The following is a 24,494-nucleotide window of genomic DNA, read 5'->3' on the forward strand; positions in this document are numbered from 1 at the left end:
TTAATCAAACATTACTGATTTTGCCTAATGAACAGAAATAAGTGTTCGGACAGAAAGATGAAATGTGAAAGATTTATTTGAAAATTCCTGAAATGGAGAAATGCAAAATGATACTTATGAAACTTTATGAATCAGAAAAAAGACAAACAAAGAAAGATACAATCTGAGAACACGCTGTATAGTCCAGTAAAGTTACACTACATACATTCACCATTAAGAGGAAAAATTATCGCATTTTCAGTAGTCTACACTATGAAAATCTGATGTCTTTACAGTTTTTTTCCCCTCTACTCATGTATAAAAATTATTTTTTAAGAAGATACAGACTTGGTTTTCATATGCAAGAGTCTAAAACTTTTTCTGAAAGTAGTGAAAACATTTTTGGACTTCAAAATCGTAATCCGTCCCAAATTGTAACATAAAGGTTTAACAATTAAATGTACTTCATATACATTTTTCTATTTTAAAAATCTGCAAAATTAGAAGTAACTTAAGCTTTAAAATAAACTGTTTAATAATATTTGCATCTAAAATATAAAGCAATAGAAGTAGAAAGCAAAAAGTAAAAAAGCAGTTTCAGTGCTGAAGCAGAGTACAGTTGCACCTGTATTGCACAGAGTAACTCCATTTAATGTCAAAACTCGTGAATTTTTATCTTTTGTCAAATTTTTGTTTGAGACTGTTCAGATAAATATGAAGAACAAAACAGATAGGGCTTATAATTTTTAAACATTTAAACATTTTTAAACATTTATTCTTGAAAGTTTTACATCCCAAAGTAAGAAGAAAAAGAAAAGAATAAAGTTTTGGAGAATCCTGGTATTAAATATATAAAAAACAGAAACAGTAGACGCTGACACAAACTTAAGGCTTTTGTGACCATGTAAACTAATGATTCTAGAAAGTATAAAACCTCAACGATAATTGATGTAAGTACCTTCTAAGCATTTAATGTATCAATTTAATTTATCCTAATATTTAAAGTATCTATTTTTTCTAGTTCAACCTTAATCAAAGTGAAGCTTAGCAAAAGTTTGGTAAACTGATTTTGTTCCACACGTGATTATGTAATATAAAAATTTTCAGGTCAATTGAACCTCTGTTTTCATTTTTAAATGAGTGATGAAAAAGTAAAAATAGCTTCTTCATTGGGCGTTAGCTCCAGTTGTGAACCAGTCCAGAACATTCTTCTTGTTCTCGTCAACCCATTTAATGTTAGCGATGGTTCTCTCAATGGATTGATCCAGTGCTAAGGTCCCAGAGCCAAAACCAACATCGGAATTGTCGGCCTTGAACTGCTTCAGCTGATGCAATGGACACAATGTAAATCAGTGAGTAGTTTTAAACAAATACATATACTGAAAATACATGGCTTTTTTCATATCACTCATCTCTTTTTTTTTTATATTAAAATTATGTTTTTTTTCCCCAACATTTTATTAATGAGACATGTTGTTTGTCATTCATAAAATGCTACAAACACACAAACCTTTTGTTATTGTTGTTGGATGAATGTTCTTCTTGCACACAGTCACTGCAACTTTTTATAAACTGACCAAATATTGCAGCTTTGTTATGGCACAAAACTGAATGCTTGCATGTTGATGTTAAAGTTGTCATAGTCCTGAGTCTCAGACCAAGTATTTTTGAGTTTTGTTCTGGACTTATGATTCTTTCTTTGGACATTTGAGATAAATCATATTCAGCTTTTTGTGTATTGTGTATATGTTAATACTGTTTATGTTAAAAGTGTTTTCAGAAGATGGGAAAATGATTGTGCTTATGAATACTGGAGCAATGGGAGACCACTGTGCTTTGATGCTATGGAGGGCCATGAGAACCAAACCACTGTCTTTAGGTTTAAATACTGGTAATGAGAACACTATCACCTAGCAGTTAAATGCCTGTTCTGTCAGACTCATTAGTTCACTTCAGCTCAAATCAAATTAACATCTTATAAAGTCAGGAAGGCTTGAAATCAATATTTGAAATTTGCTTTGAGACCAGAGGATGACTTGAGATTTGATAACACTTAAATTATCTACATTTAAAAGAACAAAAGGCAAACCACATTGTGGAAAAGTAATTTCAAAGAAATGTCTAACCTGCTGAAGCTCAAATTCAGTGGAGAAACGTTTGGTGACGCCATTTATGAGGTTGGAGAACGAAAATGAGCCACCACCATACCTGAGAGAGGGAAGCACAGTCAAAGGCAAACGTCAGTTAGCAGAAATTAATGTCCAGGTCACTTAAGAATGGTCTTCTCTTTCATTAAGAATGTGATTATTATCTGTGACATTACTGAACTTCTACCTGCTTTCATAAATTACATATAATTCATTAAAAATGTATACATATATTTAATGAGTATACTATAGATGATATTTTTTTAAATACTCTGATCATTTAAAAGTGCAGTTCTATCCAAACTGTAACATGTACAAGCTATTTATGAGAAAAGAAAAGAAGAGAAGAAAGACAAGAAATTCAAGAAAACCGTAATAAAAACCGTAATAATGAAAACATTTTGGGGGATGACATCTATTTATCTGAAATTATTTATAAAAATCTTGCTGAACATCAAAGTCAGTTATCTCTTCTTTTTGAAGATAATTGTTTATTACTTTTTCATCAACCTAAAAGTGGTTAATGGCTAATGGCTTAGGGTAATGGCTCTTATGAAGCCATACAAGCTGAAGTATGAGACATGTTACTCCTTCTTTGTTTATGAGAGAAATAAATTATTTGCTTTCCCTTTTTTCATTTTTAGCAACTTTAATATAATATCTGATGATGTTTCTCCTAATGTCTCCTAGTCAGTTCAGGCTCTGCTTTAAATCCAAAACTTGGAATCACATGGAAAACAAAAGCATCATCAGTCCCACACCAGCATGACACACTGTGCACTAACCACAGTGGATCCACAACTGATGGTTGCATCAGTTATGGGTCCAATCATACAAAGATTATGTTATGGATTATGCTGTAACTGTTCTTTGGCTCACATAGATATGACACATAACACGCCATATGTGTTGAAACCTTTTTTTAAACTGTCACTTTGAAGATAAACTGTAATTCTTGTTTCATATTAAAAACTATACTTCCTAAACTGAAATTCTGGTGCCTTTTTAGAGTTTTATGTTGTACTCACTGACTGAAGATGTATGACCATCGAGCCCTGACAAAGTCCCATGCCAGAGACTGACCAACCACATTACTGGCAATGTTGATAATGGTGGCGGTGGCATCCTGTTTTCGGATCATGTTTGGATCCAGAGTGTATTCCAGGTACCTGAACAGTCACAGAGTAAATATGTGTGCTAGATAGTAACTTTAAGTTACATATCGTGGCATATTTATTTATAAAGCAATGAATGTACCTGTTGAGTATCCAAGGTTGTTTGGCGCAGGACATAGCATAGCGAAGTTTATCAGATTCAATAGCAGTACTGGCATTCTTAAACTGTGACCAAGCAAAATTCCATTCTTTCTCGCCACCTGCTGCAATAGCATTGCAGTACACATTGGAGCGCAGGTTAGGGTGGATCCTAGAAAAAGAGCATATTGTTAGACTTCAGTACACCATAGATTATACAGAGTATTACTTTATACTATAGGGGAATAATTATTTGATCCCCCTGCCGAATTTGTAAGGTTGCTTAATTAAAGGAAAAGGAAATGAACTGTCTCAAATTTTTATTGTTTCATTTTAAGTGATATTATTGGCTGCTGCTTCAGAACTTGAAACTTCAACTCCCTCCCAAGATTTTCTATGGGATTAAAGTGTGGAGACTTCCAAAGTCACCACATGACCTTATTCATGTGCTTCTACATGTGCTTCTTCAGATTATTAACAAGCGCATCCCCTGATCTATTGGATTTATGTCAGGAAAACGTGAGGCCTAATCATGGGTATCGATTCCTTGATCCTCCTGGTACTTCCTGCATACATACTCTCGCCATTTAAGGCCGGGCATTGTTGTCCACCAGGAGGAACCCAGGACTCACAGCACCACTGTAGACTCTGACAGCTGGACCAAGGATTTCAGCCCAGTACCTCCCAGTATACTGATACGACATGTATGACTGTATGTTGTACGAGTGTACATCTCATAATCCTGACTTTATGTTTTTAATATGTGCTCAAGGTGAATGTTCATAGCGGGGATCCCTGCAGAGACCTCAGACTGGGTCTGCTGGCACCAGCTGGCCAGCTTGTCTGTGCTTTTCTCTGCTCTCTCTCCAAAGATTGTGGTAGCCCCTATACCACCAGCTCCATGAACTGAGCCTCCTCTCCAGGGGCCCAGGTTGCAGCCACTGTGAGACCCCAACGGCTCCAGTAATTCACTCCACGGGAGATTTCCCACTGGAGCAGTCTCGTGACAAAACTCTACACTCAGCCTTTGACCAAGTGATAGAAAGTGATCTTCACATGGTGCACCCTAATGCAGCACTTATCTGTCTGCATTTTGTATTGATGAAAGATAGGTTGACACTCACACAAAAGAGGAACACATCCAGTTGTTGGTGCCAAAAAGCCACCAAGAAATTGTTTTCCAGGTGGCTCATCATAACCCCATGGCAGAGCATATGGGATATGATAAAACTCTGGAGTGAATCATGGCCTGATATTATTGGCCTGGCATCTGGGTGGATGTGTGCAAATGGTGTGCATCCTACCTGGAGTGTTAGCTGCTATTTCAAAAGAGCCCTTGTGCCCACTAGTGCCCACCTTAAATAGAGGTGCCATTTGAGTGCATTGGGATGGATCCCATCAGTTTACTGACTGACACTTTGTTCAGGTCTCACACACTAAAAGAACTGTACCATTTACTGCTATTAAATCTATTCAGACCAGGTTCTCCCACCGTGAGACTGACAGGCTGGCAGAGTGGCTGAATAAGACTTCTATTCATGAGGATGAACCCAGTTGAGATCACTGGTTAGACCCTATTTTGTTTGTAGTGGGAGATTTTCTCCCTTTAAGTAACTGTTTGTCAGGAACCTGTGTGGGTGTGTTGGCCCTTATTAAAGAAAACTGGGAGCAAGGTCCAAGCCGAGCTAAAAATGAAATTCATTATGTTCTAGACCTGAGAGCAAAGCTATACACATTGGGGAAGAAACACAAGAGAGTTTGCTCCAGGCCCAGGAATGTCATTAGTCCCGGTACAACAGAGGGGCTAGACTCATCTCAAGGTAAAGTGCTTGTATTGCTCCCTTCTTCTAGCTCAAGGTTACTTGCCAAGTGCCAAGGCCCCTTTATGGTCAAACATGGAGTGGGTGACGTTGACTATGACAGGGGAGGACCCATATTGGTATATCACCTCAATCTCCTAAAAGTATGGCGCGAAGCTGGAACTGTTTCTCTGATGAGCCTGGATAGGGAAAGAGATGAGTTGAGGTGCCAAATTCAACCATTCCCACCTTCCATGTTGCTTGCATTGCAACACCCTACCCCTTTCCCTGGGTTGACGACCTCCTGGTGCTCTGCTGCTGCATATGATGCTTTCTACCTGGATGATGTGATTATACACAGTGACACCAGCATGTGCAGTGTTGGCTGTGGTCCTGGAGTCCCTGAGGCAGGCAGGGCACAAGGCCAACCCGAAGAAGTCTGGAGCAAGGTACAGCATTTGGGGTACCAATGGGTACCTCTTCAGTGACTCCATTGCATGAAGGATGTCAAAGCCTGGATCACTCAGTGGTATCTGGCTCTCTAGCCTTTTAAGTGCAAGGGGGTCCATAAGTCAGGGGAGCAGACGGTTGTGGCTCAGATGGTCAAGTGGAGGGGTAGGCTAGGACAGATGGCTTCCCGCCCTATGTCAGTATGTTTGATTTGTGGCTGAGCGGGAGGTGAAGTGTGGAAAAGTGGGTTCAGGGTGTGGTGTCAGGGAAGATTGATGAGGACAGCTGATGACCATGGTCTAATCATGCCTCACCTATGTGAGTAGGACACTGGGACCTGATGGGAGAGCTGTGTATGGTGTGGTGGGGAGAGGAGGGAAGCTGGAAAGCTGCACACTAAAAAGTACCAAAGAATATTGAATAAAACTTCCCTCAGCGTGGAATGCTGTGTGCGTGGGTCCTTTATTGTGTCCAGTGTTGGGCAAGTTACTTTGAAAAAGTAACTAATTATAGTTACTAGTTCTTCAAAAATGTAACTGAGTTAGTAACTGAGTTACAAGATTCTAAAAGTAATTAATTACTTGAAAAGTAACTATTGCGTTACTTTAAAAAAAAAAGTTTAACCCTCTGGGGTCCAGGGTATAACTGACCATTTTTAACTACTTTTGATGTTTCCTCTACATTACACCTTTAAAAACTATTTACTTTGCCTTGTTTGGTATCGTTCTTTTTAGCACAACCTCACGTGTCTGAATTTACAGTTAAGTTTTCATTTTGACATACTGTATTAACACAATTGATCTAAAATCAGACAAAAAACATAAATTCCGAGTAGAAAAAGTTATATTTTTTACTGTAACAACCACAAACATGTTTAATGAATCATATTTCATAACTTTAAATACAAATATAAATTGACAATTTTAAAATCATACGCACAAGTTTTGCAAACAACAAAGTTATTTGCAGCCATTTACCTTTTACCCCTTTTTTATAACCATTTCAAACTATTTACAGAACAATCAGCTGTTCTGCATTCAATAAGAATGGAGCGCGTGCAGCTGCTTAAAGCTGTAGCGCCCAGATTACTTAGAGCTACTTCCGTGCAAATTATGTAAAAATGAATGTAAAAGTGGTGGACGTTCCAATTCTGATCTTCTATGGCAAATGCTAATCAGGCTCTATGATGTTAGGCAGTGGGCACATGGCCCGCTCTCTTGAAGTCTGTTTCTGATTGTTTGCTCAGATATTTACATCAGTGGCCTGCTGGAGGTCATTTTGAAGGACTTTGGCAGCGCTCATTCTATTCCGCCATGCATAACTGAGCAGAGACCTTCTACGGCACTGTCCAGCTCTCCTTGAGTAACTGCCAGTATTCTGGAATCACCTCCATGAACCTCTGACTGTGCTGGGAATCACAGCAAATCAGATCAATATCCCAGACATTAAACTGATTTCATGATATACTCTGATTATAAAGCACTCCATTAATTTTTATGAGCAGTGTATTTTTTACACACACACACACACACACACACACACACACACACACACACACACACACACACACACACACACACACACATATATATATATATAATGGTTTGCAAACCCTAAGAAATCTTCTAGGCTACAAAATTGACATGGACACACACCTGTTGCTGTCAGTATCCATCCACTCTTGAAACCATGTCATGACCAGGTTTTGGCATTCCTCCAACCCTGTCCTGCAAGCCAGGCTAATTGCATTCACCTGATTATACCTGCAGGATAGACAAATAGAAAACAGAAGTATTAACAAGACCATTTAGAGAAAAACTGGGGAGAGCAAAGGCATAATGAATACGGATATTTTGGAGTTCAACATCATGTAAGCTGAGTAGCAGAGTTTCTAAGTTCCAGCTATCATGTGTGCTGAACTGAATTTGTAGAATTACACATTTTGAATAATTCATTTAAAAACTGTATCCTGGGTCCAGAAAAGAACAACTTCCACAATTATTCACAACATAAATTATTTTTTTATTGAAAAAGTCTAACCTATCTATCTGATTTATGAATACAGTTTAGACAGATGTCAGCTTTATGTTGAAACTTAAAATGTGTTTTCACTCACTGGTCCATGTGTCCATCGGGAACTTTGCTCCAGTTGTCTGTCATTTGCTTGTAGTATTCAAATAGAGGGGAAACTTTTTTCCCGAGATATTCCTGAAAGCAACAAAGACAGAACTCAGAAAATGTGACAACTTATTTGTGTTTTGTTTCTTTTGTATATATATATATGTCGTTGGAAGAAGTTCACCTGCATGGGGCCATAAACTTCGCTGCGGTCAAACATGAGGTAGAAAAAGTCCAGGTTGTTAAGGGCTGCCTTCCATGGAATGTAATCTCTCTCATTATTCAGGTACTTGGTGGTTTCAAGCGCCCGCACTGTAGAAATGATTTTGGCTCTAAGAGGTAGAATATAGTAAAAATTAATCAGATACTTCATGTTTATGTTTTCCATTTTCATAATTTTAAGATATTACCACAAGTACTATTAATTAATATCTGATAGGTAAGCCCACAGCCCACAGCCTACCAACATATTTAAAATACATGGACAACTGACTGGGATCCCTGGGTACCCCAAGAGAATTCATAATATCAAAATAAGAATAATAGTAAGGCTTAATTCTTCTCATAGTATCACTGTTACCACTTTAATGTCACTATATGAAAAATAGATTACAATTATTATTACAATTATAAAAATGTGCATACTTTTTAAAAATAAAACACAAATTTTATTGTTTGATGCAACTTGCAGATTTTATCCAAAGTACAATTACATAACAGCTTGTTACCATCTGATTCTGGTATTCAATTCAATAATTTCAAGAAAATATTATTTTTTAATATTATATTATTGTAGATAATTAAGCCATACTGAGGTCATATTGATCCCGATATAAAAAAGCTGAAATAAACAAAATGGTAAATGGACTGGTTCTTATAAAGTGGTTTCACACTCTACCTCAGCACTCAAAGCACTTTAAGCAACTTAACTCATTCACAAAGCACTTTTTTCTATGCCTTTTCTATGTAGGTGCTTTCCATCTAATATTCACACACACTCATACTCTAATGAATGCAGTGGAGAGCAACTTGGGGTTAGTACCTTTCCCAAGAATATTTGGCATGCAGACTGGCAAGGGATCAAACCACCAACCCTCCTATTACTAGATGACCTGCTCTACTCTATTTAGAGCCTGGTGATGGCTAACTAATCAGACACAAGCAGAAATGGCTGTAGTGATAGATGTAGCTATTCTAAATGATAGCAACATCAGGAAAAAGGAACACGAGAAGCTCAAGAAATAGCGAGGGCTGAGAGAATGTGGAAGGCGAAAGCAACAGTGGTCCCCATGGTGAAGCACTGAGGGAAGTGACCCTCATATATATCAAACATTCCCTTTAGAAAAGACAATTATCCATGTCTTCTCCATTTGCAGGTAATGGCTCTCCCAGTGATTCACTGGAGTCCCAAAGCCTTAGAAATGGTTTTGTAACTCTTTCTAGAGTAACAAAGTCAGATGCAAATGACATCTGACATCTGTTTAATTGATATATCGTTTAAACATGTCTGTTAATAATCAGGCCTGATGTAGCTAGTGAAATTGAACTTATAATAATAATGTATTTAATCAAAATATCGCAGTTGATTCACGATTTAATGATCATGAAGTCACAAAGCTGGAATGGAAGTAAATAGTTTTTCACAGTAGTGTACATCTCGTAATCATAACAGTTATCATGTACATGTGAGACAACACTTGCAAACTTACCTGGCCAGATTGAAGGCGTCATCCAATATCTGAGCTCTGTTGATCCGTGGAATGAGCTTAAAGAAACATCAGGAAACATCAAGAAACATGTTTACAATCACTGATAATCACTGATAATCACTGTGTGTTGGGCTCCTCTGTCTTACCTGATGATTACTCTGCAGAACATCTAAGAGTTTTGCCCAGTTGCCATCATCGTAGTTGACCCTGTAGTAACCAACCATGTTGACATTGGCTAGCACCCACTGATCTCGTGTTGCTTTCATAGCTTCAGATGTTTCTAGAAAGTGAAGAAATAGAACTCAAAGTTGGTGCACAAGAATAAAATAAATGTAAGCTTTTTTTAAAAAGTTGCCTCAGTTTATTGAGGGTTGCAGGTATTCATTATCCACAGTTCTCTTAAGATCCTGCAAGAGCCAATGGTGGTAAAAGGACAGCCATTCTGCAGTTAAGTAGAAGTACAGATACCAGTGTTAAAAAATATTCCAGTAAAAGTTGAAGTACTGATTCAACTTCTTTATTCAAGTAAAAGTAAAAACAAGTACAGGCTTTGAAATTTGCTCAACGTAAGAAAGTAAAAATCAGCTTTTTGGAGGCTTTTTGTTTCTACCAGCTATTTTTGTGAAAAGCTAACTGAGTCTTGTGCTGTATTAATGTAATAATAAAATAATATTAGACAACGGAAATACAAACTTTAGTCTAATTTTTAATTCTAATAGTCCTCAGCTTGAATCAGAAGAAAAAGAAGGAAAATAAAAAGAAATCTTGATTTTCTTAGGCCTACATTATAGAGTGTGACTACCTTAAAATGAAGGGAGTAAAAGTAAAAAGAAAAACAAACTACTCAATTAAAGTACAGAGTGGTGCTGTGCTTTGGACAACTGTCCAGTTATATAGCCCAGTTTTGGCCAACAAGCAAATTGTTAGAAGTTCAAAATAAATCAGTGAAAACACAAAGATGAAAAAATACTTAGAAAATGCTTGTGTGATAATTGAAAGATTAAAAGGTTGGTGGACTGCAGAGGACCACCACATTTTGAAAATGATGTGCAGTCTTAAGCTGGGAATGGATTATCTACCTGATTTGGATGTTAGCCACAGTGGATTCTGCATAATTCCAGTCATCATCCATTTGATTGGAATGATCCATTGATAACTACGGCAGAACATTTGAAACATTATTTATGCAGTTTCTTTTTCTTTATTTTGCTTTTCATTAACTAAAAACAGCCTGTAACCTGTTTGCCATTTAATAAATAAAAAAATAATAAAAATTGAAGAACTGCATAAGAATATGGTCTTTACTTGATATATTAGGAGGAAAAGATAAAAAAGGCAGTGCAAATACTTGAAGGGGGATGGAGTGGTGACTACAGCTTCTGGATCCAGAAGGAAGTGCTGCTGGGAAACACTTCCAGTCCCAGTGTTAATAGTAACCACAGGAAAGCCCATCTGCAGCACCCAGGTGTTCATTATGTTATCGAGAGTATCAGGAAGCTCTAACTCGCTAGAATCAGCAGCCTGTGAAGGTAAAAAAAAAAACAAGAAAAAAGTAAATACATTTTTTAAACACACACACACGTGTGTGTGTGTGTGTGTGTGTATGAATATATGTATACAGCTGATCCTCTCTGATGTTTCGAAAGCACTAGAAAAAAAAATTAGATCTTAAACTAAATATTCAAATAAAAAGAGCAGAGAGATGATAACATGCCTTTTGCAGATGATTCCAAAGGTCTGTGTAGACCGCATTCCCAAAGCTAAATTCACTCAGATAGGACTGCAGAAAAAAACAGGAAACAGAGAGATATGTCAGACATACTGCTTTGGATAAATCAGGAATTACTGTGTTGGCAAAACTTTCAAAAAACTTGTACAAGTGTTCAACATTTTGCTACAATGTCCTCCAAGTTTTTTCACTGAAAGGGATATCCTTTTCACAGATGACAGGATATGATTTCTTAGTTTATTTATATTTCTCCCTCATCATTGGACAAATTGTAATTTGTAATTTGAGAAAGATAACTGGTGTATGAATGGGTTGTTTAAGACTATATAAAAGCATTCAATAAGGAGAGATTGCTTGGAAGAATTAAACATGATTTACTGAGATATAAAAATTCATGTATTTGGTGACTAGACTCTGATGACCCATCAAGCCAGAATGGAAACCCAGCGGTGATAGGATTTAGGACAGGGCCCCCAGAGTCGACACGCTGGAGGTGGTGAAGATGAAGACTGGTGCTTGGATCGGACTATTACTGAAGTGTCCATAAGTTGCCCCTCCATATTAGGCTGGCCCAAATGCTTGAAATTTTCAAATCACTTTTAAAAACACCCCTTTTTCTCCAAGGCATTTTAGGAGTAGTACCAAAGTCGGCTTGTGGTCAGTTTTAGTCAGTTTTTGGTCACTTTTAATCTTCTTTAATTTGTTAATTTTTTTTAATTGTATATTTTATTATCTGTTTTATTCATGTTTTAACATTTACTGATTCATTTTTATCATTTTTTTCATTTATTTATTAATTTTATTGTTATTTAATTTTCTTTGTCTGTTTAATGTAAGTTTTTAAACTTTTTTCACTGCTTTTTACTGGAAAGCATTTTGGTCAACCATGTTGTTTTTAAAGTGCTCTATAAATAAAGTTGGTTTGGAAAGTTGGAGCGTCTGTGAGGTGGAGATGGGGAGTAGGTGGGCTTAAAAAATACAACTCCACATGTGGCTGCACAAACTGAATAATTTCTTTAACAGATTTGATTCATCCATGAGGCAGTCTCCAACATTGGCTGCAGGCTCACCCACCCCCACTGCTGCTGCTTCTGACACCTCAGATGTTTCACACCTCCTCTACTCACCCTGCTCACTTCTCCCCACCCCCAACAACAGCATCCAATACACACTCAACACAAGGCTCCAGCCTGTCTCTCTCAACCACCTAGGTTAGGAGGGAACTGAGGAGGATTAAAGCCAGGAAAGCTGCAGGTCCAGATGGCATCAGCTCGAGGGTCGTCAGGTCCTGCGCGGACCAACTGTGTGGGGTGATGGAGCACCTCTTCAACCTGAGCCTGAGGCTGGGGAGAGTCCCACAGCTCTGGAAAACCTCCTGTGTCGTACCAGTGCCAAAGACTTCACGCCCCAAGGACCTCAACAGCTATAAGCCGGTGGCTCTGACATCCCACCTGATGAAGACCCTGGAGCGGCTGGTCCTGACTCAGCTTTGGCGCCTGGTGAGCTCATCACTGGATCCACTTCAGTTTGCCTACCAGCCTGGCATTGGAGCGGATGATGCCGTCATTCACCTCGTGCATCGTTCCCTTTCTCACCTGGAGACCGCTGGAAGCACTGTGAGAATCATGTTCTTTGATTTCTCCAGTGACTTTAACACCATTCTTCCCTCGGTCCTGAAGGACAAGCTGGAGAACTCAGGAGTGGTCCATCACCTCACTACCTGGATTCTGGACTACCTCACTGACCGACCACAGTACATGAGAACTCAGGGCTGTGTGTCGGACAGGGTCGTCTGCAGTACGGGGGCCCCACAGGGAACGGTTCTGGCTCCGTTCCTCTTCACCATCTACACTGCAGACTTCTCCCACAACTCCACCCAGTGCTTCCTGCAGAAGTTCTCTGACGACTCTGCCTCATCACTAATGGGGACGACAAGGAGTACAGAGAACTGACCCAAGACTTTGTGGACTGATGCCAGCTGAACTACCTCCAGATCAACACTAGTAAAACCAAGGAGCTGGTGGTAGACTTCCGCAGGCACAAACATCCTCCACTGCAACCACTGAACATTCAAGGTATGGACACTGAGACTGTGGATAGCTACAGGCACCTTGGTGTTCATCTGAACAGTAAACTGGACTGGATTCATAATTCAGACGCCCTCCACAGGAAAGGGCAGAGCAGGCTGTACCTGCTGCGGAGTCTCAGGTCTTTTGGGGTGAAGGGCCCACTCCTGAAGACCTTCTATGACTCTGTGGTGGCCTCAGCCATCTTTTATGGTGTGTTCTGCTGGGGACAGAAAGAGACTGAACAGGCTGATCAGAAGGGCCAGCTCTGTTCTAGGATGCTCTCTGGACCCAGAGGAGGTGGTGAGTGACAGGAGAATGGTGGCTAAGCTGTCATCCTTGTTGGACAACATCTCCCACCCCATGCAGGAGACCCTGACAGCACTGAGCAGTTCCTTCAGTGGCAGGCTGCGGCACCCATTATGTGGGACGGACACATTTCGCAGGTCTTTCCTCCCCACTGCTGTCAGACTCCACAACAATCCACACATGTGCAGTAGCAATAACACTAAGTGCATTACTCTTTTCTGGCATCGCTGTATTATACTCAATTGTATATAGCATTTGTTTTCTATTTTATTCTATTTTATTCGATTGTATATAGTATTTTATTCTATTCTATTCTGTTGTGTACAGTATCTTACTGATATCTTATTCCAGTGTTTTTCTCTAATTTTTCTATGCAACTTTGCACTGTCCACTGCTGTAACAAAACAAATTTCCCACACGTGGGACTAAGGATATCTCATCTTATCTTATCTTAAAAAACAAAACCTTTATAGAGGTTTGGCAGACATGTGACCGCTTACCACATACCATTAAGTTGTTACCCATTTTGGACACACAGTATTCCTAAATCATAGTGAAAAACCTACTAAACCTTATGTAGATAAGATGAATTATGGAAACTATGGTTAAAGAAACTATGGTTATATACTCTCTCAGAGGAAGCATCTTGACTAGCATCTTGCTTGTTATGTGCAGAAACTGGGCAAGGGAGGACTGAAGATGGGTGTTAACCTATGCCAGGTTGATGCAAGGATATGAATGCTGGCTGTGGCTGAAGCAGTGACAAATGAAATCTGCAAATACACTTTGATGCTACACTATTTAATATAATCTGGTAATGGAAAAACCTAAACACACTTATGCTGAAAAGCTATTGCAGTGAAAGTTTAAATAATTATTTGAGTGAGTAGTTTTGTGCTTTTGCAACAATCGTGGTAACCAGCATGACTGAGCTGGTGATCACCTTCTGCATACAGCGGTCTTCTGCAAGATGTTGAACTGTTGATATGCTGTTTATTTACTCCTTCTTGTTGAACCATGAACACTGACCTTAACTGAGGCAAATGCAGCGTGCAGTTCTTTTAGTCTTCTTCTGGTACGTTTTTAAAACAATGTAGATACTGTCCTGTTGTTGCATGTGTGACTGAGCCATTACAGCAAAAACCTCTGCAAGGATGACTGGCTGGTTGACTCACCATCATAGTAGCACATTGTGTTCTGTTATATTGTGGTCCTTACCCTCAGTCCCAGCTGGAAGACATCTTCAGTCAGGAAATCTGACAACATCCTGAGGACAGATGCTCCCTGATGAGGAGAAAACACACTGTTAAGTTTTTTCTTTTTTGCTTTTTGTTTTCGTGGTTTAGAGAGTCTATGTGGGCGTTACCTTGCTGTATGAAATAGCATCAAACAGCTCACTAATCTGTGCTGGCCTCTGGATATCTTCTTCTTTAGATGACAGAGGGTGAGAAGAAGCCAGGGCATCAATAGCAAAAACCCTATGAATGTCACCGAGCACGATGAGATCACCCTGTTATGAAACAAATGAGACTGTATACTTAACAACTTTGTCGAGCACCAACACTTATATTCAAGACAATTTAGTGTTAATGAACTTCTTACCACATTCCAGTCAGGTTCAGCACTATTTGCTCCCAAGTACTCAACATAGGATGCAAAGCCTTCATTCAGCCACAAGTCATTCCACCATCTGAGTGTCACCAGATTACCAAACCACTAGAGGACCACAGTTCAGAGAAAAATAAAATGTGAGAATTGACTTGAGCATTTGAACTAGTTTACAAAGAAGTGAAAAGAATTTGTTTTTTGATGTTTTTTATTCACTTAAGACTAAACTTGAAGTTATTTTCTGGGACTTCAACCCTTTGCTATGACATATGAATGGGTGTGAAAGGGTGAATAAGCTGAGCTGTATGTGCTTAGGTAGAGTAGAAAAGGACTATATAAGAATATCCAGAATACCAACTATATAATATATATCCAGTTAACAGTTACTTGGAACTATATCTGAAATTGCTTTCTAGGACCTGAGAGTTGAGATGAATGTTTTTGAAAGCACTTAAAACTTAATTATTGCCTATATATTCATAGACTACAGCTCGTCCAAAATGCTGCGGCTCGCCTCGTGACTGGCACTAGAAAGCATGCCTCTATCACCCCTGTTCTTATTGATTTGCATTGGTTACCCATAAAATATCGCATTTAATTTTAAATATTGTTGCTCACCTTTAAAATTATAAATAATTTAGCCCCTCATTATCTTGTCGATCTTCTTAGTCTATATGTCCCTGGGCAAGCCTCAGGTCTTCAGCCCAATTACTCTTGGCTCAGCCTAGATCTAGACTTAAATCTAGGGGTGACCGTGCTTTTGCCCTGGTTGCACCTAATCTGTAGAACAACCTTCCCATCGCTATCTGTGCGTCAGACTCCATTTTATCTTTTAAATCCCGTTTAAAAACTCACTTATTCAACATAGCTTTTCCACCTAGTTAGTGTCCCTATTTTATATTTGGTTCAATTTTTTATTTATATACTTTATCTTTTAGCTATATCTGTTCTTAGTAACTTTGTTCTTATATTCCCTTTTATTGCTGTATAATTAGTGTCCTAAACCTAATGACATATGTGGTACTTTGTTAATAGTCTTTTATTTAATCATGTCTTAATTTACCTGTTTTTATTGTAAAGCACTTTCGTGTACTGCTGGTTTTTTAAATGTGCTATACAACTAAAGTTGTATTGTATTGTATTGTATATGCAACATCTCAAGAATCCTCTTAAACTTTATTTCCAGGACTTGAAACTCACCATGTGAGCCAGTTCATGAGCAATGATCGTAGCGATCCTTTCCTTGTTGGAGTTGGAGGAGAATGCTTCATCGTACAGTAGAGCTGTCTCCCGGTATGTGATCAGACCCCAGTTTTCCATGGCCCCTGCATTAAAGTCTGGGATTGCTATCTGATCTGTGTTAGGACAGAGATTATGTGGCTGATTAATTGCTTGAAGTGAAAGAGGTTACCAGTTTAAAACAGCAGAAATACTGAAAACCTTTACCCAATCACAGTGCAACAATGTCAATTTAATCCACTATGGGTAAAAAAAATCACTGATTAAAAATCCTACTTAATTAAAAGTAAGTAAAATGATGTAAATAAAAGTTTCAAAGGTGTCAGAAATATCAGTTTATATAAGTATAACAAAATGTAAAATAAAATAAGTGCAAGTACATCAAATCTTGGCCTGCAACATAGGACAGGCTAAGATTATATAAAGATGAAGAATCATATTTTACCTGTTAATAATTGATAATGAAGATGACCTTCTCATAACATGTCATAAAAAGTCACAACTGTAAGATGTGCATATGATAGGAACATAATGGAGCTGACTAGGTGCTGCAGCCAAGGTCTTGGGCAATAAAACTATATATTTTACAATTTTGCCATAAATATACACCTGATGCCAATAAACATGAGACCAAAAACTGATCTGAGAACTAAGATTAGATCAGTGCATTGAGTAGACACATGTCTCCACTTCACATGTGAGCAGGGAAAGGTGCATTGGGCACATTTATTAGGAAACAAAATGAACTTCAAACAGGGCGCCATAAAGATAAGGCACTGCTTTAAAGAAGATATGGAATCTGTTTTTTTTGTACACTAACAGAAACTGATGCTGCTGAAGTCTATCATATCAACTGGTAAAAGAAAAAGTATGGCATTTCTATACCTCCCTGTTTTTTCATTGCTTTGTCATTTTGTGGTATTTTTTGGAAGAAATATAATCTCTTCCAAATTTTGTCCCATTTGCATAAAAACAGCAAACAAAAAATAAAAACTTGATTCATTTATTATTTTGCATCTTTTTAATGAAATTTTGCATTTGCTTATGGTCATTTAATGTCACTATAGGATAGGTTTTCTTGCTCTCACAGTCTTTGATTTGGGTTTAGTCACTTCATGACAAGGCTTCAGTTAAGGAATTCCCTTAGTACTTAAAATGTTAGTATTGTTACTTATTAAATATAGACTTTGATCGAATTAAATTACATAATAGATATAAGATTAATGTTTCATAGACTTAGGAAATCCATGCTGGTGCATCAGGACAGCTGTACTGATTCATGATACAGTGAACCTAAAACATGTGCATTTGTAAATGTGAAGGCATGTATATGTCTAATTAATTGTGTGGTGGTCTTACCAGACTTGGGTAGAGGGTACGTGGCATTATAATACTGCTCAAAGAATTTAAGGATTGGTCCAGTTTTGTTAAGGGCATACTGTCCTTGACCAGCTGCAATGGCGGACTTCCGGGCAAAAATGCGGATCTAAACCCAGATTACACAAAATAAAATCAAATTGAAAAGCACTTTTGACCACTTTGCAAAGTAACATTATTCTATACACTTATATTTCAAATAGCTTAAATCTATAGAAAGAGTACAGGGTACAGTCTAGTCTCTGATCTCGAAGGTACAGTCAATCATTTTTTGCAGTTCTAAGAAAAGAATAACGTTGTACTGGCAAATATTCATTGATTAGTGTGACTTATGTCTTATTTACTCACTTATATGCAGTGTTGGTCAAGTTACTTGAAAAAAGTAATCAGTAACTAATTACTGATTACTTCCCCCAAAAAGTAATCCTGTTACTTTACTGATTACTTATTTTCAAAAGTAATTAGTTACTTAGTTACTTTTTAAAAACATGATTTACAACCTGAATAGGTAATAAAGCAATAGATCTTTCAGCCCAATTCTATTTTTTCTGTATAATCCATCACATAAAATGTAATCAAATGGAAAAGTCTCTTTTTGAAACTAGTTTTATTAGTTTTAATCTTTTAACTTTATGCATCAAGCAAAAATTTAATTATATGCAACATTCTCTGACTGGAAGAAATTTGTTTAACATTTAAACCTATTTTCTGCACATTCCAGCACATAAAATAAAATAGTTTTTTGTGTTTACACTCACTCTTTCAAATAGATGCACGTAAAACACAGCAGAAAATAAATAAAATCAAAGACTCAGCGGTCCTGTTGCTCTATTTTCACCTGTATAGCAGGAGTGGGGCAGGTGGAGGTTTGCCCTGGTGCAGGTGTGTTGTAGCGGTCAGTGGAAGGATCTGGGAGTTTCACATTCCCGTGGTAGCGTACTCGGTGCTTGCTCGGAAGTTTAGGGGTTTTTTTTCGCTGTAAAAAGAAGTTTTCTTCCCACGCACTGTACAATGGACGCTAATGTTTTTGTCACTTTTTACGGAAAAAAGTAAGGTCAGTACTTCCACGCTTTAAACGCTGCACGGTCATACTCTGTCCTGCACTCGATATATTATCCATTGTTGATCTGCACGCAGCTGTTGCCACGAACGTCGCACTCGCTTACATCATTGTCATGAGACACTTTCGCAAAGAAATCATGGTTTTATTAACGCAGTAACGCAGCGTGCTTACGGGAAGTAACAGTAATCAAATTACCTTTTTTGCAATAGTAATCCCTTACTTTACTCGTTACTCGAAAAAAGTAATCGGATTACTGCCCATCTCTGCTTATATGAACTTAGAATGAGTCCATTAAAAATACATAGGTGTGGGCACTGGTTTGTGGAAGCTACAAGGTTGGAATACAGACTGGAATACAGTCCTCAAGATGGACATCGCTGTTCTGTCTAATTGTATTTTATGTATGTGGCTAGAGACCAGCTATTTATTAGTTGATGGTTTTCATCATTTTATTTCTGAGCATGTCTTTGTTTGTTGGGATTCTGTATCAGGTCCGGATTGTTTGGTGTCCCAGCCAGCTAATACTGCCGGGACAAAGTCTGAGTTTAGTGAGCTGACTCCTAAGACTGTTTATTCCGGGACTGTTTGTTGGTCGGTCAAACAGAGCTCCTTTGAGACATAAACTCTGCCCGGGTCATGGCCAGAGAGCAAGTTTAAGGTCTTAGTTAACTCCGGACCCCCAGAGGTTCTCATTCCTGCCTTGCATAGGGCTCAGCCGAGCCTGCCCAGCCTCTGGGGCCTCCTGGGGACCAGATGTTAAATTGACTTGATGCTATTTACTTTATTAAAGTGTTCCTTTAATTTTTTTCAGCAGTTTACGTCAAGAGTATGCACTGTGTAATACTTGAGCTATGGCTCATGGGCATCTTCCAGACACCGCACAATTGTAGTATCTTCAGTTGGATGAGCTCAAGCTCAACTTTTACTAATTAGTTTTCTGTTTTAATAATAACATATTTGCTCTACTTGATCGGAAGAAAAGGCAACTGTGGAAATTACTGATTCACGTGTGGAAGTTTCTTGGAAATTCAAAACCACTTTGATTAAAGAATTCCAAAATTACTATGGGACAACAATTACCTCAACACCATCAATGCTGTTACCGATATAGTCGTAGTCACTGACAATGAATGCCAACAAGTAAGTCGACATTTTCTCTGTTTGCTCAAAAACTGTCTGAAGCAGATCCTGGCCATCAAGGTTGATTTCAGTTGTTTCTGAAAATAAATAAATTAAAGAGGTAACATTTTTATTTGATTGCTTTCCATTTCTTACCATATTAATGACTAGACACATAAATTGTTATTATACTTTATTGTTGTTGTCATATTTAATTGTTTAACTATGTGTTACATCTTCAATATTTTAGTGACATCAATTTTTAAAACAAAAATATCTGCTCTGTTCTCAAACTAACCTATTTCCTTGCCATTGGACAGGGCTGTAGTTCCACGGTCGTGGATCAGCGTAATGTAGAAGTAAGCTTTCATAGCTGGCTCATCAAAGCAAGGGAAAGATTTCCTAGCATCTGTAGGCTGCATCTGGGTGGTAGCCATGACCCTGACAAGAAGCAGATAAATTAGCCTTATTTGTAAACAAAATGGTTGGATGAAGGTTTGTCAAAATCTAGATGATGTAATAGCTATATGTCCAAAACTTTGTTAGCCTAGATAAGCAAAAAAAACCAACAACAACAAAAAACCAAGTAAAGTAGCTGACTTAGCTTTAGACAAACAAAAAAACAAAAAAAAAAAAAAACCTTACGGCTCCAAAGTTGTCTTAGATTCATTTCTGAACCAGCAACTAATGTCATTTTGTGGTTTATCCTATTTGTGTGAATTCAGTATCAACATTAGCATGATAAGAAATGACTTTTGTTGTTCTTCAAACTTCTACAGAAATTCTGATTTAAGTGATATTTCTGTCTTTTATCCATGTAATTCTTCCCTTTATGCAAAAATGTCTCCAGTTTAGAAGAAATTCAACTTACTATAATAAGAAAGACGACCTAGTTTAGCCAAATCCCACTTTTTTAAAGTCCTCAATTACAAAGACATCATGCCTTTTGTTATCTTGTAAGACAATAAGTTTTTTTATTTTCAGACACTTTGTCAAACAAAAGATATCAAAAGTATATACTGTAGGAATTTTCCACTAATTTATGATCGTATTCATCAATTCATTATTGAAATAACTGTGAAACTGTAACTGTTGATTTTGACAACTATTTTGTACTTCTTCTAGATGAGTTTGAAGTTTGGAGAGAGATTAACTTGATGATTCAAACAAAAAACAAAAATGTAATTATTAAAGACATACTCTTTTTTGCTCTTTTCATTGTTACCTATGTTGATACGTTCCAGGTTTGCTGACACTATATACACTTACCTTTTCTCTCCATCCTCCATGTATTCACTCCTGTAGAAGCCTCCAAGGTCATCAGCTAGTTCTCCAATGAATTCAGTGTAGAGGCGATACTTGTGTCCCTTCTTCAGTGTACCATCCAGCTCCAGGACCAGGTACTGTGTGACACCTTGGAGCCAGGAGGACTTGATTGCGGGGGCTTCAACACTACTCACTGACATGAGTCTTGCCAACTGGTTCTCAAATTTGGTGTAATTCAATTTATTAGAATGGATCAGAATCAGGTCAGTGTCCTCCACACATTCAAAGTCCACAACGGAATTGCCTGAAACAATAAGAAATAATGTGCACTTTAATCAGTTGTTTAAACGTAGAAACCCTCAAATTATTTGCAGTCACATTAGGATATGTGACTGGTTTATCCAATCCATGATTTTGTTGCCAAAAAATATAAAAATGTCAAGTCAGTTTCATCAGGTAATGCTATTAGCAACCCATAGCTAATACACTTTAGTCCACCTATCAAAACTTTAAAAACACCATAACCTTTGTGCCACTAGAGAATATTCCAACAGCACACTGAAAAAACAACAACAATTGGCTGCACACCTAAAAAGGACTTTAAGTTTCAGACACTTTCAGATGCTGTATTTATTTTTCTTCATTTTCTGTTGTTTATTATTGTTCCATTTAATTTTCTCACCTGAGTGATCAGATCTAAACTTTTATAAAAGATGATAACTTTTTTTCATTAACAGTTTTTAATATCATAGGTGTGATAGTTATAAGGTCAAACTCAAGCTTTTAATGTGTTTTTAATTTTTGCAAAAGCACAAGTAACAGTAATTTCAAAATGGCAGCATTGTGTTGGTGTCATATAAATCCAAACTAATTTTGTTTTTAATATTTGTTTAACTTCAAACTGTATTAAACTGTATTTGTCTTTTGTGTTTCTAAAGCTCAGCATAATTTAAGATAAAATAGTTTTGTAGCTTAAAAACTATTTCTGATTAATTCAAGTCTACATTTAGATTCACGTTCAGCTTGAAGCACATTTATTTTTGACAATTTCTGACAATTCATTGTTGGACCACTACAGGCTGAAACTGTTGAACTTTGGTTGAAATCTGCTGTTAAAAGAAGTAAAATATCCCCTCCATTGACTTGGTTTTGTCATTTTAACTATGTCAAGACTGTGTGCATATTTCACTATAGCATTCTAAGCCACCTCAAATGATCCTGTTACTGTAAGTATTGTTGTCTCTGTTGTTTAACTGCAACCTGTTTTTCCAAGACAGTTTACCATTAAAATGTGCTTCATTTGTGCTTAATAATATTGTGCTTAATTTCTGTTTCATATAGTGCGCAACTGTTAGTTGGGCTTAGAATGGATTCAACAACTCTCATTGATGTGATGTTCTTCAAAGACATTTAAAGTGTTATCACTGTTATTCATTCTATTGTCTGTTCTATATTATGCATTTTCAGTCATCCCCTGGAAAACTAATAAAAAGCATTACAATCATACTTCTCTACCTCTCTGAGAAGAATGCTGGTATCTTGCTGATACCAGGGGAGAGGGTCTATTATATGAACGTTACAGAGAAAGAGAGAAAAGTACTCATAAAGCCTTACCAGAGAAGATGTAAAGTCCAGTTGTTGGGTCTGGAGTCAGTCTTGGCCATAAGGTGACATTATATGTCTCTGGCACCAGGTTCTTGGGCAGCCGATACTTGTCCCAAGGTTTATTGGATGGAATGGGTGTTGTGGTAGGGGGTTTGGAGGTTGTTTGTTCTTCATTGTGATTATTGTTTTTCCCCTTTTCCTGTGAGTAAACAACTGACAAAGCTATGATAGTGGCTAAGGCTCCCACACCTGCGATGATCCCCACAATCCCAACAGTTTTACTAATAAAGAAACCTTTCCCCATTTTGCCTGCCTACCCAGGAGCCCCACACTGAGACACTGAATTCAGAGGTGGAAGGTGAACTTGGATATGTAGCTGTGGGTAGCATTTCTCCTCCCATTTACAATAACAGGTGATACATTAACAATAGCATTGTAAATACCTACGTCATCTACCGAGGAGCAGACTTTTCTTGCAAGAAATAAAACTCAAGAAAGCCTGTCAGTTACCTCAGGATGATTACATTTGATTGTTCCTCACTCACTCCTCACTTTCAAATATTACTGTTCCTTTCTGATGAGAATTGATTTTGATATTTGCTCCTGCTTTTAACGAAAAGAAAGAACATATTGAAATTTTTTAATTTTTATTTTGAGCATGTCAAATCCATGTTAAAATTCCTAAAAATCACTGAACTGAACTATTTGTTGGTATTGATACTTTACCATAATTCACCATAACTTTACTGCACTTCTAACTTCATTTTAAAGCCCAGAACATATTACTGAGGCATGCAAAATAAGGTTAAATGTGTAAAGCTGCCATCCAGTCACAGTGAAAATTGTTTTGGAACTACATTTGCATTACTTACAAATAACAAGACAGACATAGTACACTATGCCATACTACATACTACAAGAAAGTTAGCTAACTTGACTAAGAATCTCATAAACCAGTGCATTTATAGTTCCATACCTTTGTTTAAAGGCTTTTAAAGTCCAGCATGATTTTATTTTGTTATTTATGGTCCCATTTAGAGAAAACAGAAAACAAAACAGAATGTAATTTAGGGCCTGGGTGTTGTTAATTATATGTTCTTGTGGTAAAGCAATATAGGCCAATTCCAATTATTTATTTTTTGTCCTAGTTCTGATACAAGCCTTTTTCCCTTCTTTTTCTTATATGAACAGTAAATTTTGCCCCACATTCCTACCTTTCCTGTTTCCCTTAGAACAAATACACGGGGTATTCATTGAGGCCATTGTTATCTAAGTACATTGCCCGCTTCTTTTTGAAATAATTAATGAAATCTTGTTCTTTCAGTAATGATGTATTAAATCTCCAGCTCCTAACTGGTGATGTGACGCTTTACTGTCAGCTTGTCTACCTATGAAACGATGAACAGCTAATGTTTTTGACTACATCCTCCGGGGGTTTCTCGTGAGTCTGGATTAAATGATTCACTGTTGTTTCCGGGTCCTCTTCTGCCTTCTCTTGGTTTCCAGAAAATACCAAACTTCCCTCATACTGTTGGCCTGCAGCTCAATGACCGTTTCTTTCATTATTTTTATTTTCGTCTGAGAGTCGGGTCATTCCCTTGGTGAGGGATTTCACTGAGTTCTTTGCAGCAAGTGTTTCCACCAGCTGCTGGCTGAAC

General features: G+C 37.6%; 1 protein-coding gene across 1 annotated transcript; it reads right to left on the bottom strand.

The window, feature by feature from the left end:
* Window positions 1-1,145: 1,145 nt before the first annotated feature.
* Window positions 1,146-23,140, bottom strand: LOC134631762 (aminopeptidase Ey-like). Its single transcript, XM_063480313.1, has 21 exons — window positions 22,846-23,140; window positions 21,235-21,535; window positions 20,264-20,406; window positions 19,927-20,063; window positions 17,766-17,892; window positions 16,368-16,522; window positions 15,162-15,275; window positions 14,926-15,069; window positions 14,778-14,843; window positions 11,170-11,235; window positions 10,804-10,976; window positions 10,535-10,611; window positions 9,602-9,735; window positions 9,456-9,511; window positions 7,931-8,078; window positions 7,745-7,836; window positions 7,284-7,391; window positions 3,384-3,551; window positions 3,155-3,295; window positions 2,106-2,187; window positions 1,146-1,304 (listed from the first exon to the last, which is right to left on the bottom strand). The coding sequence occupies exons 1-21, from the start codon at window positions 23,138-23,140 to the stop codon at window positions 1,146-1,148; spliced, it is 2,886 nt and encodes a 961-aa protein (XP_063336383.1).
* Window positions 23,141-24,494: the final 1,354 nt, after the last annotated feature.

The sequence above is a fragment of the Pelmatolapia mariae genome, linkage group LG7 (genome assembly GCF_036321145.2).
Source record: "Pelmatolapia mariae isolate MD_Pm_ZW linkage group LG7, Pm_UMD_F_2, whole genome shotgun sequence".
Taxonomy (NCBI): Eukaryota; Metazoa; Chordata; class Actinopteri; order Cichliformes; family Cichlidae; genus Pelmatolapia; species Pelmatolapia mariae.

Bases quoted from the DNA above. Each gene is read 5' to 3' on its own strand.
- LOC134631762 (XM_063480313.1), bottom strand. From the start codon at position 23,140: ATGGGGAAAGGTTTCTTTATTAGTAAAACTGTTGGGATTGTGGGGATC. The intron at 16,523-17,765 runs GTAAGACCACCA...GTCCTAACACAG, and splicing joins GTACCCTCTACCCAAGTCTG to ATCAGATAGCAATCCCAGAC. The intron at 7,837-7,930 runs GTGAACTTCTTC...TGTTGCTTTCAG, and splicing joins AAGTTTATGGCCCCATGCAG to GAATATCTCGGGAAAAAAGT.